Below are 15254 nucleotides of genomic sequence, written 5' to 3' on the forward strand. Positions count from 1 at the left end.
TTATATCAATTGTGACTTCGGTATCAATCAAAATAATCACAATTATTATTTTTTCTATAATCGATCAGCCCTACTGTATGTCAAAATAATAAAACCAGAAAAATAAATCAATGAAATAAAAAATATATATTTAGGTCCTCGTGGGATGCTGCACTCTCAAGTCAGTGACAATATCAAAGTCCTGAAAGATTTTGTCCTCAAAATATAATATGAGTCATCTGCAGTGACATTTGGTTCATAAAACCCCCACAACTACTTCAGCTGACATCAATCCACCCTGGAGTGCATCAGTGTGATTCTTTGGAGTTGTGAGCATCACTCGGGCCCTTTTTTTTTTTAAATTATTTTATTAAACATCACCAATGGAACTACAGATGGGAAGAGGAGACGAGGGAAAGGAAAGGAAATGTGGAAGGAAAGAAGTTCACCTGATGACACACACACTTACATGTTACACAGTGGAAAGGGGGTACAGGAAGTGATGTCACACGGGAGGCTGCACATTGGAAAGACAGACAGACGGTTGCTATAAAACCTGACATCAAGTCTGCTCACGGCAACAGACAAGAGGACACAGTGAAGGTAATGTGTGTGCACGCAGATGTGTGTATGTTGTTCCACTATTAAAAATGCTCTTCATTTTGTCCTTTCGATTTGATTTTCTCTTTTCTCACCCCTTGCTGCAAAATTTGCAATATTAATGATTATATAAATCATTAAAATCGCTGAAAGTAATCCCTGCGGCAAAGTTTTACATGAAAATAGTTTGAGCTTTTATGCATGATTTTATGCTTGCACGTTGCTTTAATCGGGATGTCTTTATGTCACTTCATCATCATACATACACTCAAGGAATATTTTAAATACTGGCAGATAACACAAGAAATATTTCAATTATTCTGATGCACAAACTTGAATTTATTCATCAATTCATATATCTGTTTTTTTAAATAAATTGTAAATAAATTCAATGTCATACAGAAGACTGAGCAAAGTTCGGCTAATATTGAAGACGAAGGTCAGGGAAGACCTTGTGAATGGAAGAATTTTCTGTGTGAGTGTGTGTGTGTCATGAATGGGACATGCATCAGCAGTGTGTGTGTGTGTGTGTGCGTGTGCGCGTGTGTGTGTGTGGACCTGAACCTAAACTGCATCATCAAGAATGTGTTTGACGTTGGCGGCAGGTGTGTGTGTGTGCGTGTGTGTACGTGTGTGTGTACGTGTGTGTGCACGTGCACTAGCGTATGTAAGCGTGTATCTCGGGGGAACTCGTTTTTGGACGGTCAAAAGGCGTTTATTTGCAGGGATGGAAAATGCTAAAATTAGCCTGATGTTGCTGGACAATACGCATCCCCGTCAGCAGAGCTAAAAGTGGCTTGTGTGTGTGCGCGTGTGGATTCCGCTCCAGGTGTTAGCGCGCAGTGCAAATGTGTTTGTAGGCTAATATGCTAACGTCCAGGTCATAGGTGTCAAGAGTGATGCGTTTTGGGTGCCATGTTTTGCAGATGGACTTGTGGTGCTCTCTGCTATTCATCTGTCTGCTGTCCATCAATGTGCCTGACTGCAACGCCCGCGAGCTGACGGTACAACAACTGCTCAGAACATGTACACACACTAAAAAGAGAATTAAAGGGTGGGGAGGGTTGCAAGAAACCACCATGCCAGAAGAAAAACAAACTACCAGAGACAGAAGAGGTGACGGACGATGTGTGAATTATTTGCAGTGCATTCGCGAGCACACTCATAGCCGATCACCAGCTGTTAGCTTGGGCTTCGGAAGCTTTGCTCAGACTATGGCAGAATATCCACCTCTGGTAAATACGAAAAAAATGCTGTCTCTTATTCGCCAACAACTGGTCATAAGACGAACAAACAAAACCAGAGAAGGAAGCTGAGCCAGCTGACAGTATTCAGAAGCGATGCAGAATTGGCAACATTTCTGCTCGACGGGTACATTTCGTTTTTTCATTAATTGCATATTACAAAAAGGAGGGGGAAAAAATCAAATTGATAACATTTAGTATGATAACTCTCTTACAAATAAGTCACGCTATTAAAAAAGGCGCGGAAGTTGCTGCCATTTTAAAATCATTATTTCAGTGTAAAGAAATTTTCTTGGGTGACTAACCATTCTTTTGAATATCTCAATTTTTTAGCAAAAGGTGATCCAAAGATTTTTTTGTTGTTGTAAACATTTGACAAATTTATGGGGGAGGTTGATGAAATGCTGTCAGTAATCTGTACTGACCACAACATTTTGGTCATAACAGGAAACTTGAACATCTTGACAACAAAGACTACCAAAGAACCTTCTACAATATTTGATACTTTTGGTATCTTACATGTGAAAAGTTCGAAAAACACTCAAGGTCATGTTCCTGACCTGGTTTTCTCGAAAGACGCTGGCATTTCATCCGCTGGCCTAAGGGATTTGGTTGTTATGGACCATTTTGGCATTTTGGTGTGTTCTTGGAACAACAAACAATTCCAAAAGTCAATCAAACCAAAAATGTATTCAAAAAAAAAAAACAAAAAAAAAGCAAACAGTTTTTTTTCCAAGAAAAAGCAAAAATGTAACAAAAAATATAAATAATAGTTGTCATATTTTTCAGAGATAGTAAAGTACAATCATATACTTATGAGAAGTCATCCTTTAAGAAAAAGCTGAATGTTTGTCGTAAAAGAGTTGCAATCGTCTGAGAATAAAGCATTTATTGGAGGGAAATGTGCATTATTAGGCCAGTAAAGATTTTGTTTTAACTACATTTTTGTATTTTATTGAAATCATGAATTTGTGTGTCACTTGAAACTGTCAACACGAGATTGAGCGCAATAAAGTGTTGCATATTGGATATTTCTTTCTTTCGTACCTTGTTAAAAATGATTATTGTAAATAATACACATAGTCTGTGTTTCACACAATATCATAATATGAACAATGAATGGTGATTTTAGCAAATGTGTTCTTAGTGCATTTTTAAAAAAATTCTCCCAGTGTTGAAGTTGTTCTAGCCATAAGGGAAGAAGGAACTCTACGTGTCCCAATAATTTTGTCCATGTGGTACACCTCAAACTAGCCTGATTCACCCCCCACCTGTGTTGGCATTTGCAGCATGTTGACGCTGACGCGTCGACAATGTCTAGGCCCGCCGCATTAGCTCACCCAGGCGGGACCAAAATGCTTCGGCCAGATCACCGAGCGAAGGCGGAGAACGACGTGACGGAGCCCAAGAAGAAGGCGAATCTCACCGGGAACGCGTCGCTGCTGGATCGGCTGGCCGCCGGCACCATCAACACCAAACATGCGGCAAACAGGAACAGGTCAGAACATACTGAAAAGAAAACGAGATTAAGCTACAGTCCTGATCTCATGGGAAAAATGTTTGTATGTATACCTGTATGTGTGTGTGTGTGTTTTATATATATATATATATACAGTGTATATATATATATATATATATATATTGGCCTTGTGTGTAGTTTGTATGTTCTCCCCGCGCCTGCATGGGTTTTCTCCGGGTACTCCAGTTTCCTCACACATTCCCAAAACATGCATGGTAGGTGGATGGAACACTTAAAATGATACCAAGGTGTGATTGTGAGCGTGAATGGAAGACAGCTGGGATAATGGATAGATGGGATGGTTTTTTTTGGGTGGAAAATAGTGGATTGAGAATAGGGCTGTCCTGATCAGAGGTTTAAGATGCCCATGCCGATTGGCCGATACCGATCACAATAGTGATCACATGGATTTGGTTGAAAAGTGGTGTGGTGAAATGTAGATGACATTTGTGTCACTTTCAGAGTGACTGATTTGCCACGGCGACGCCTCAGCCTTCCTCCCATGGACAGGATAGGAATGAGACACCTCCCAAACAGAAGAGGCTAAGACGCTGCATATCTGGACAAGGTACTGCACATATGCTCCGACCCTCATCACAGGCTGCAGTCAATCAGTCGCTGCAATGCTCCACACGTCAATCGATGCACCTGGAAGGCAAGCAGTGAAACAACTTTTTTCTCTCCTTTAAACACAAAATAAATGTTTTGAAATGTGTTTCTGTTTCTCAAAACGCCACATTTTGTTATGTTTTTAATAAACAAAGAGTACTGTATTGGATGAAAACATTAAAGAATGTAAAAGAAAACGGGTTTTGTTCAGTGTAATTACTGTAGCCATTGTGGCATGTGTGTTGGATGTCTCTTAAATGGGCGTGGCCTAGTGAATGACACCAGACTAGCACCGTTGATTATTCTAATTTTGTATTTGTGTTTGACTGTTTGTAGGGTTAATACCTTTTCGGATTTTATTAATGTGGATGACTACACTATTTAGACGAAAACAATGCTAAAAAGTAAAAACTAACATTGGTGACGCCTTTCCCAATGGCCGCTACTTTTTACACGTCACAAAGTACCTCGATTGGTTGTCTGAAGGAAATAGCTCAGATGTGATATTTAATCGCTTATGACGCAGCGGTCTAAACCTGAACGGATATATTCACATACTACATAAATTTGCTAAATGTCTAACTTAAGGTGGCCGAATATTTTCTTTAGCGGACATTCCGAGCAAGTTGTCAGCACCAGCTATCGAATCGCCCCTAATTTACCGTCGTGAAAACGTCATGATGCTCGGTGTTTAGACTTTTGGGCCTTGCATTCCCTCTTCGAATCCACTTAGAACGTGCTCCCCGTGACGATTCACGGTGGTTCTCCTGATATGTTTCACTCGAAGGCGGTGGGAAAGATTATGCAGGTTTCTCAGCATTTCGTCGCCATTTCCTTGTTTCACGCAACGCAACCGTCGCCGTTCTCTCGCCATAACCAAATTAGTTTGGGTGTGATGACGTCACGCATACAATCTCCCACATAAACAACCTATTCATCTTAAGTCTCCCATCTTTCAAGACATGAACAGATCATATTATCACGACAATGATGTCAATTAAGTATGAGTGAGAACACAATGACAGTAGGTTTTGTTTTATTTAGAAAATTATCCTGGACCCACAGCAGGACAGTGCACATCAAGGCTCTACAAACTGACCCTGGACACGCTGAGACATCAGCATTAGTTGAGGAGGCCTGACTGGAGCAGCAGCAGAGAGTGACAACACTGATGATTTCTGTTTAATTTGTGCATCTCGCTTTTGACCATGATTTGACACTCATCTGTTAGAAAAGAGGACATGTTTTAACTTATGTTGGCGACAACTGAGACTGTGCGACCAAGCAAATGGTCCTCCCGGATGAGAATTAAAAACGGCAACAGAGTAAGAACTCTCTTGAGTGTAGAGCTGCACCCAACATAAAAAATAATAATAATAAAGTGAGAGAAGAAAAGAAAATAATTCCTACAGAGCATTGATGTAAAACACCGGTTCTGGAGGGCTGCCGTCCCGCATGTGTTCCATCTCTCCCTGTTGCGATACACCTGATTTAAATGAACAGTATCGATATCAGGCTTCTGCAGAGCTTGCTGATGAACTGATCATTTGAATCAGGTGTGTTGGAGAAAGGAGGGATCTAAAACAGGCAGGAGATGCCCCTCGAGGACCAGAGTTTGACACCTCTGCTATAGCGGTTAAAAATCAGAGTGGCATGCGATTTCCCTCCACGCTGATTTTCACGGCGTGTCCCGGCTTGGTGAGGCGGCGGATGTCTGCAAAACGACGCATCTGCTTGTCCACCCGGGACATTCCCTTCTTAACGGGACCCTGGGTAGAAACATGGCAAGTCAGTGATATTAACTCTTTTACTTGCAATTCATCAGTGATGGCCTTATACTTAACAAATCTCTACTGAAGAGCAAAAAACTAAAATTGCAAAACACGATCACTCACCCTGCTGGACTCCATCTCCACGTTCCATTTGGGCCGGACAACGTAGTCTTTATTGGAGGGCATCGGGACTCGAGCCCTGGCGCAAAAGCCCGGGTCGCCTGGTCGGAGCGCTCTGTGGACATGAGCACAAACGTTTTTTTAAGACTTCATCATTTCAATGTCTTAATCGTCATCTACCTTTTGCTGAACATAACCCTTCATTTTTAGTTCTTGCTAAATATATTCCACATTACTTATATCATCACTATGAAAACCTGATGTGCTAAACAAAAAAGGAGGGCAGATTGAGAATCAGCGCAAAAAAAAAAAAAAAAAAAAAAAATCTAGAAAAGTTACCTCGCGCCTCTAATTATAAATAAATAAAATAGTATCATCACTTCACATTCATACAAGACCGGCCCAGATCACACTCAAACAACACTTGTAGCAGAATCTTCTCCACTAAACTTACTTCTCCTCTCCCGTCAGCTGTTTCTCCAGGTCTCGACGGGGAGTCAGTCCTCCAGAACTGCGGAGATAAAGAAGGAAGAAGAAGACGAGGTCAGCATGGATGTGCACACGACCGGATCTGCTCCATCCAAATCTCATGCGGTTATTGTCCCAACGCAAATCAGCCGGTGTGACGTCACACACAAACAAACGGGACCCTTTTGGAACCACCAACAATACTAACAATGTCAAGGTTGTGCTTCAGCCTTTGGAGCACCTTGACGTAACAGCAGAACCTCCGTTTTGCTCGAAGTATCGGGTTGAAAATCGTGTTCTAAAGGAACGCGTTTCCCAGTGGACTATTAAGTCTACTAATGATACTGTATACTGTATATTTGCAAAAATATATGCTTTTATATCTACTTTTTTAGAAATGCAAAGCAATTCTTTACAATAGTGACACTTCATTACAGTCAAGAAAATAACTTGGAAGTCACAGAACTAAAAATAGTTTGACCCACTTTTTTGCTCTTTGTCCAAGGTCAGATACGAGAACATATTAATGATCCTCAGTGTATCTTTTTTATTTTTGCTGGGGGTGATGTTTGAATGTCATTATATTTGTGTTATGCTGGAATGATTTTGTTTTTGCCCATTTTAAAAGAGGTAAAGACCCAAGCTAATAAGTATGGTTCTTGTTTATATTTTTGGGTGTCTAGAATGGAATGTCCCGAATGGATTCATTTCCTATGGGACATATTGCTTTAATTTTTTTTATTTGGTTGAAGTCAGACTTTTTCGGAAGGGATTAATCACGCAAACCAAGGCTCCATTGTACAGTAGTTGCTCTAATGTCACAGACTTGCGATGGTCGAGACCAGTGTGCTAGGAGAGCAGCAGTTTTAGATTTGTCATTATACTAAGTTTTCATTTGGCTGTGACGTTTTAAATTCAGTTAGTTTTAATTAATTTTCAGAGCGGGTTTGTTACCCCGCAAATGTTATTAGTTTTAGTTTTCTTGACAAATAGTTATTTGTCGAGTGCAAGAGAAAAATAACTAAATAAATAAATCAGCACTAAATATTGTTCAAAAACAAAGTTAAATACAGTAGAATTCTTGGCCTTCCTTTTTCTGTACGGCTGTCGAGCAATACCAAAATTAATGCAATTAAAATGAACCTCAAAAGCTCATGTCATGATCTTTATGAACATACGGTGTAGTTTCAGTTAAGTTTCCATTTTTAAAAAAGGTTTTCAATTGTAATTTATTTGGTGAACGGAAATATTTTTGTTTGTTCCTTTTCATTAACTATACATGTGTTGGAGAACAAGCAACAACACACCTAATTAATCAGAGATACCAAACAGTTAGTACAGTGCTAGCCCTGACCTCACACTTCCAGACACATCCAATTTGGAGTTCTACAAACATTTTCAATGTCACTATTTGGGGGACCGTAAATTCACATGTAAGCACATCCTGAGTTCCAAATAAAGCGAGGGAATGAGAACAAGCAAGTCGAGTGAGTGAGTGAGTGGATCACATGTTCTTCACGTGTAACATGCGGGATCATAGCGATGAGAGAACCTGCTAGGTGGAGAGAAGACATCCGGTTCCTCCACCCTCTCCACCTTCTGAAGCTGACTGACAAGGATGAAGAAGAGGATGAGTAGGAAAAGAGGATAAGGAGGGAGGAGCTGGACGAGCGAAGAAGAGAGGAGAGCAGACAATGGAAAGTAGGGCTGGGCGAAGTATCCATTTTATCGATTATTTCGGGTTTATTTGTCAGCACGAATTACTTTTTAATGGTCCCACCCCATCATCTCCTTGTAGTTGAAAGCTTGCCGTATTGAAAAAATATCCTTTGGATTTACTTCATTTGAACATGTATATCAGTTGCAGATAGTCAATTGGTTGTCATATTTTGCACATTTCCGACCACTGTTTATAAATAGCAACTTTAAGTCCCGCAGAGAGACAGATGTAATGAGTAGAATCATTTTCGCATTGTTTTTTGGAGGATGACCAGAAAGGAGCCTGGTGGAAGGAAATCATGGACTCAATGGCGCTGAACGTTGCCAAAGTCATGACGCCCATTGATACGTTGCAGAAGCACTACCCTATGAACACGTTGGAACCTTTTTGCCATGAGCATTGGTTGAAAGCTGTTCCAGGGCATGTCAAACATGAAAAATCAAAACATTATACATGTTGCTATGGATGAAAACTTACGGCTCACCCTGTATATTGTGGCCACAGTTTAAGACTATGCCTGGGGTTCCAATTTTATGCAAATTACTGCTTTGGGGGGTTAACCAGGAGAACTGAAGCAAATGAAATAGAAACAGAGGGAGAGGGAGAGGGAGAGGGAGAGGGAGAGAGAGAGAGAGACAGAGACAGAGAGACAGACAGAGAGAGTGTAACCGACAGTCAGAGACAGAGTGAGAGAGACAGAGAGATACAGACATACACACATTTATTTATTTTAGTGGTTCAAAGCCGATGTTTGGGGTGGGGGGGCATTCCAAGGCCCAGCCCTACTGGAGTGTAGACCACGATGATGATGACGACGATGATGATGACGACGATAGGAGTTTAGCTAGTTAGCGTATTACAGGTGAAAGGAAGTGCAGCCGAGAAACAGGAAGTAAGCACTGTGGCTACCTGAGTCGCCTGCGCTGAGGCATCTGCTGGTCCAGGTCACGCTGCTGCCGCTCCTCTCGTGTCATTCCCTTGTAGTTGGACGTCAGGCCAAAGATGGGCCGTGACCACTCGTCTGTGACGCAACAACAGGAAGTGAGGTTGACGGGAAGATGAAGAACGAGGAACAAGGAAGTAGTCGGCTGCGTCATGAGGGGTGCTTACTAATGAGCTTGAGGGCCAGGTCTTTGTTAGATCTGGACTCTTTGGGGTGCTTGTACAGGAACATGACGGCGCGACCAATCCCGCTGTGTTTCAGTGTCTCCTGACTGACGCTGGGCAGCTGAAGGCAAACGGATCAGATCAAAAAGTGTTGGATTTGTAAGGTAACCAGGTCACAGTGCAGGCCTTAATAGTCAAACCCAACGTTTTGCTCCCATCTAGGGGTGGTGATTAGCGGTTCCTTGTAAGCACTCAGTTATAACATTTTTGAGCACAATATCATGCCTGGGTTGTACTCACTTCCTGCAAGACCCTGAGCAGCTCCTCTCGGATCCGGAGTGCCGGCAGGGACTTGTCAGGAAGCGGGCTGATCCACTCTTTGATGGCCGACATGACACCGCTGTCGATGAACGTCTCCTTCAGGTCCTGCCTGAGTAAGCACACAATTGGACTTCGGGTTTGGATAATATATCAATCATCAATTTACAGGGAACCAGCACCCGTTTGCAGTTCCCCATTTACAAATGTACCAACTAACCCAACTTTTGAAATAAAAAAAGGTCAGTAAATACAGTTGGCCGCTCCATCCCTCTAAGCGCAACTTACAACTCAAAAGCCATTTGTCGACACCTACAAACGATGCAAAGTGGTGGGCATATATAGTCACGTATCGCCGATCCATTCACTCTAAATTCATAAATTAAAAAAAAAAAATCTACTTTTTTAGGTGCATGACCACTTGAGGCAGCAGAGTGAGCTTCTTCAGGGCCGGTTTCTTGGCACTGTTCAGTGTTCTGTCCTCCTGAAACAAGAACAACAAAATGAAGGTGGAATTACGAATAAGTGGAAGCGGTTTATAGTTGTGTTTGTATACGTTTCCTGGTCAGACCTCAGCGGCCTCGTTCATCTTGATGATCATGGCGCTGACCACGTCATCTGCGTCGCTGATGAACGTCCCGCCGTCTCGGTGGCGCCGCCGCTTGCCGCTCAAGGCCTTCTTGCGCGCCAGCATGATGTCAAAGTCAGACATGAAGCTGGAACTGAATACACACATGATCAAAGCGTGAGGCGGGTGTACTAAAAAGTGGACCACAAAGTGTCCTACACTGTCAAATTATATTATTATTGGAATATGCGGCGGGACACAAATGGCTCCTTGGCCGGACTTTGGACAGGCCTGATGAACGTGTGTGTGTGTGTGTGTGTAAAACACATACTCTTGGCCTCCGTGGCGGATGCCCTCATCAGAGTCCGAGTCCTCCATCTCTTTTTGCTTCTCCTTGACCTGCTTCTTGTCGCCCTCCAGGTCCTCCTGGTTGAAACCCTGTGCATCCAAACACAGATGTAGCGTTAGCTGTAGCATCTTTTGCTCTCTCCAAATTAAGGCACACAAAATAAGAGAGACAACTGTGAACAAAATGATAGGTAGTCACAAAAGAGCATTTAAAAAGTAGGAAAAAGGTTCATCTCATTGCAGAGTCAAAATACTCTCCTGTATCTGCACCTTGATTAGGATTCTCATCAAAGTAACGACCTTTAACAAAAAATTGTTGAAATTTAAAATTGACACTTTGCATTAAGACTTTTTATATTTTCTAATACCTTTCATGTGGGGAAATGCAGAAAAAAATTAATGAATTTAAAGAAGTCATGGTTTTGAAGCTCATTTTTGATTTAGAGAGACTTGACTCCCATACCAACACTGAGTGCTCTACAGCCGCCAGTGAACTTCTCTGCTACTTTCACCAAATGTCCGATGTGTTAATTCTGTTCATAAACAACCAAGTATAATGTTTATAATGAAACAAAAAAATGTTTCTTGGAATACAATGTGTAGATGTGTTGCACGTGAACATTCGTACTCACCGTGAACTCTTCCTCCTCTTCATCACCAGACTCTCCAAAGATGTCTGCGATCATTTTCCTGAAATACACAAGGAAGAGGTCACAGATATCAAATCATCTGAAGTGAAAATGCATTGTCCAAACAAAAATCATGTATTTTGTTTCAATATTGTTAACATTGTTTTATTTGCTAGTATTAATGAGGCAAGACATCCTGGAAATCTTGGTGGGAAAAAACAAAACAAAAACATCTGTAGTGCTCACTCACACACAGATTGAGAGAAACCATTTGTTACAAAGCATTTGCGAACTATTACTGTTAAAAGAGGAGTTTTCAGGGGGGTTTTCGCTTCAAGAAACAATCTCACCTGAGTGAGTTGAGGCTACATCCGAATCTTGCTAGCTGTTTCGAAACTGCAAAATCCTTCCATTCATATTTGGCATTACTATGCTTTTGCAGTCTTTTTTTGTTGTTGTTGTGTCATCTAAACATTCAAGCTGAAAGTGAATTAACGTGCACCAGAGTTCACTTGTTTGGAGTACTGTGGCATATGGCCTTAAAAAAATAAATAAAATACAATTAAAAAGTCAATTTTAACTTTCAGCTGATAGAAAACACAAATTACGTTACTAAAAACACGTTTTCACCCCCAATCGCATCTTGTGCAACGTATAAACACCTAGGAGATGAATGGACTCTCGGCAAAGGAGAAGTTTTCACTAACACAGATTTGTGAACAATATTTGGGGGGAAAAAAGGCTAAAACTCTTACACCCTTGACTTCACCGCATGAAAAATGTGAGCAGAAATAAAAGCGTTGCTTTTATATTTTTGTTCACTCCATGTGTCCATTGTACAGAACATTATGACACACTCACTCTTCCTGGTTGTCGTCATCGTCACTGTCGCTCCCAAACAGCGCCTTCTCATCTTTAGTCTCTGCCGCGCCCTTGGAGCGGTCGTCCTCATCGCTGCCGCTGTCGGAACCCAGCTCCCGGAGCTTGGCCGCCATGCTCTTATCGATTCCGCCCGACTCTGCGTCACTGTCGGAGTTGTCATCGTCGGAAACCGCTCGACTCCTCTTAACAGCTGACGATACAACAAGAGCAGGATGAGACACTTAACCAATGATTTCAAGTTAGACAAGTTAACCAATGATTTCATGTGACAAAAAGTAATATTTTAAGAAAAAAGGTCTCACTTCTTGCAACAAACGCAGCCGTGTCGGCTGTCCTTGTCTCACCTGGTTTTTCTGTCTCTTCGTCTTCCTCGCTGTCTGACAGGATGGCCTTCTTCCTCTTCACTGTGACACATTAAAACCCATTATTGATTGACTGATTGATTCCCGGCACTTATCAACACCTCCATTTACAATGTAATGCTTGCGTCAACACAACCTCCACATCAATGGCACAAAAAGGCATCTTTTCCCACTCACGTTTTATCCTCACGACATGGTGAGAGGCTTCAACAAAGCTTACGTGCTCATGCGTTTTTGGTATGGTGGAGGAACACATACAAAATGGAAACTTCACACAGAATGGTCAGAGCCCAGATTCAAACCAGGGACCATGGACCTCTCGTTGTGAGGCAGAGGTGCTTACTATCAATTTACCATGCAGCCACCTCTGCTACATTCCTACAACTGTTAATTTGATGTTTCTCCACAGCACACATGGAGACTTTGCAGGAGGTTGCTGGTGTTTTGAGCTTATTACCTGGCTGTTCATCATCGTCGTCGTGACTGTTGTCAGAGGTTTTCTGCGTAGCTTGCGCTTCTCCGTCACTACCCACAACGTTGGCTGCGTTCTTCCTCCCATCGCCGCCGTCCTCCTCGTCATCCTCACTGTCCGACCGCATGACGGCCTTCCACTTGCCTCGACCTCTCTTCTCAGACTCTCCCTGTCGCACGCCGGACTCATCGGTAGAGTCCTTCACCGCCGCCATCGGTCCGGCGGCCGTCTCTGTGTCAGAGTCACTGTCGGTGGCGGCTTTTGCTTTGGCGGCCTCGTGGTCAGTGTCACTCTGCGCAGCCGCTGTTTTGCCTCTGTCCTCCTCCATATCCGAGCTGCTCCCCCTGTGCTTCACAGGGGATGACACCTCTCTTTCCTTATTGTCTGAGGCGCTATTTTTGACTGGCATCTCGTCCTCCGATACGCTCATCCTGTGTTTGCCCACAGAGCCATCATCGTCGTCACTGTCAACGGGTTTTGGACGTTCTGCCTCAGAGTCGCTCCCCTGGACATTGCGGTGAATGGGAGCGTCGGCCTCAGAGTCACTCCCCTGGACATTGGGGTGAATTGGAGCCTCTGCCTCTGAGTCACTCCCTTGGTCGTGGTGGCGAACAGGAGCCTCCACGTCTGAGTCGCTCCCCTGGTCATTGTGGGGAACGGGAGCCTCGGCCTCAGAGTCGCTCCCGTGGACATTGCGCTGAACGGGAGCCTCAGTCTCTGAGTCGCTCCCCTGGACATTGGGGCGAATTGGAGCCTCGGACTCTGAGTCACTCCCTTGGTCGTGGTGGCGAACAGGAGCATCCACGTCTGAGTCGCTCCCCTGGTCATTGTGGGGAACGGGAGCCTCAGCCTCCGAGTCGCTCCCCTGGTCGCTGTCGGCGTGGTGACCGGGCACTTCCGCTTCTGAGTCGCTGTCGCCACCTCGACGGACATCGTTGTCGGAGTCGCTGTCGTACCTCCGCTTGTTGTAGGACGGCTCCTCATCGTTGCTGCCCTCGCCCTGATGATGCAAACGATGAAATTATGTCACATCTTAATTGACCACATGCTCATTAACAGTTTAACTAAAGTGGAATGTCAGTTGATGAACAACTCCCTTTATAAACGAAACTTTCCAAGTAGGGCTCCTTCATATGTATTTAATCTGGGGCAAATAATCAACAATGTATTCGAATTTAAACAGCTCATCTGTGGAAATTATTATTTTGTGCAAACTTAAGAGTCATGTCTAATGACAACAAGCTACTAAATGAATAAGTCTGACCCCAGAATGATGTTTGTTGCTGTCCTCACAATCCGATGTCTGATGTTCATCCTGAACTGGAGTTCCGCCTCCGTCATCTGTGGAATAAAATATTTTAAAAACACTTTCAAGACATCACAAATGAAGTGTAATACATTTGATAGAGGTGTACTATTATAATTTCAGTCACACTTGTGAAGTTACTGAGCAAAGTACATTTGTCTCATTGATCACCATGCTTGTTTTTCATCTTGACCAAGGTCTGTCTTCGGCACCAACCACCCTAAAAGAAGCAATTTTTGTTCTCCTTGTTTTCTTTCTCGACCCTCCTTCTTTCTCTTTCATTGCACGATACCCTTTTCATTGGGTTGGATCAAAAGATTTGCCTGTTACTCCAGAGTTGGCAAAGGGTCCTAAAGTTTCCCAAGCAGTGGCAAGGGAGTGGCCAATAGTTGTTAATAGAGTATTCGCAATACTGCCCCGAATAGTCGTCATATGTCTTTCGTAAACACTACATTGGCCTGAATGTTGATAAATGTCTCAAAGCGTCGCTGTTGATAAAGGCGGCCCCCCTTATTTTCAATTCAACATCCGCTACCTTTAGTTTCGAGACACTTCTTTCTAGGTATAAAGGAGACGTTTTACTACGTTGGCCACTGTAGAGAAATGAAATAACACCAGGTCTACAAAACGGTAAATGAGATTTAATCAAATGAAAGAACTGCGTGGGCTTGTTATGTAGCTAAAAAGTGTTTACCGGAGTGACTCCCAGACATGAATTCGTCCTCTTCTCCGTCCATTTCTAGACGAAGATAGCTTCAAGCTTTGACAAAAAGAACGCGCGACAACTCTGTTGTTATCCACACTCTGTTAGTATCGAGGGGTTAAAACAAAGCGGAAAGGGGAAAAAACGGTAGAACACCAACACGGTGCCCAGTAGGAAGAAGACGAACCAAAATGGAGCGGCCGGGCCATATACGCATGCGTAGAGGCACCGGCGACTTGTAGTGACGCAACAAACAACCCGTCGTGCCAACCAGAATGTCCCCTCAGGTGTACCGGTACTTGTTACCCGTTTTAACCGGCATTTCAAACGGCAGAGATTGCGACGTTTGATTATATTAGGCCCTTCAAGGAGTAACGTATTCCATTCTGTTGTTCTTTCCACAATATCTACCCTCATAAATTAAAAAATTAAAAATAAACACGAATGACCAAAATCGAAACTAAACTGCCTATTCAAGCAAATGTCTTAAATTACTAAAAGAAAACGGATTGAAAAATAATGTTCAAA

The 15254-nt window shown here is 42.8% G+C and overlaps 2 protein-coding genes across 2 annotated transcripts; one reads left to right on the forward strand and one right to left on the reverse strand.

Annotated features, from left to right (window-relative positions):
• Nucleotides 1–572: 572 nt before the first annotated feature.
• ostn (osteocrin) lies at nucleotides 573–4152 on the forward strand. The gene is made up of 4 exons (XM_086125941.1): nucleotides 573–582; nucleotides 1506–1583; nucleotides 3113–3321; nucleotides 3805–4152. The coding sequence occupies exons 2-4, from the start codon at nucleotides 1506–1508 to the stop codon at nucleotides 3887–3889; spliced, it is 372 nt and encodes a 123-aa protein (XP_085982067.1). The 5' UTR covers nucleotides 573–582; the 3' UTR covers nucleotides 3890–4152.
• Nucleotides 4153–4970: 818 nt separating this feature from the next.
• iws1 (interacts with SUPT6H, CTD assembly factor 1) lies at nucleotides 4971–15223 on the reverse strand. Its single transcript, XM_086124952.1, has 15 exons — nucleotides 14718–15223; nucleotides 13982–14058; nucleotides 12703–13717; nucleotides 12228–12287; nucleotides 11863–12073; nucleotides 11005–11062; nucleotides 10356–10462; nucleotides 10028–10178; nucleotides 9858–9940; nucleotides 9439–9568; nucleotides 9142–9259; nucleotides 8941–9052; nucleotides 6298–6354; nucleotides 5847–5958; nucleotides 4971–5720 (listed from the first exon to the last, which is right to left on the reverse strand). The coding sequence occupies exons 1-15, from the start codon at nucleotides 14758–14760 to the stop codon at nucleotides 5595–5597; spliced, it is 2460 nt and encodes an 819-aa protein (XP_085981078.1). The 5' UTR covers nucleotides 14761–15223; the 3' UTR covers nucleotides 4971–5594.
• Between the last annotated feature and the right edge of the window lie 31 nt (nucleotides 15224–15254).

This window comes from Hippocampus guttulatus, chromosome 12 (genome assembly GCF_054856545.1).
Source record: "Hippocampus guttulatus isolate MCC_2025c chromosome 12, RoL_Hgut_1.0, whole genome shotgun sequence".
Taxonomy (NCBI): Eukaryota; Metazoa; Chordata; class Actinopteri; order Syngnathiformes; family Syngnathidae; genus Hippocampus; species Hippocampus guttulatus.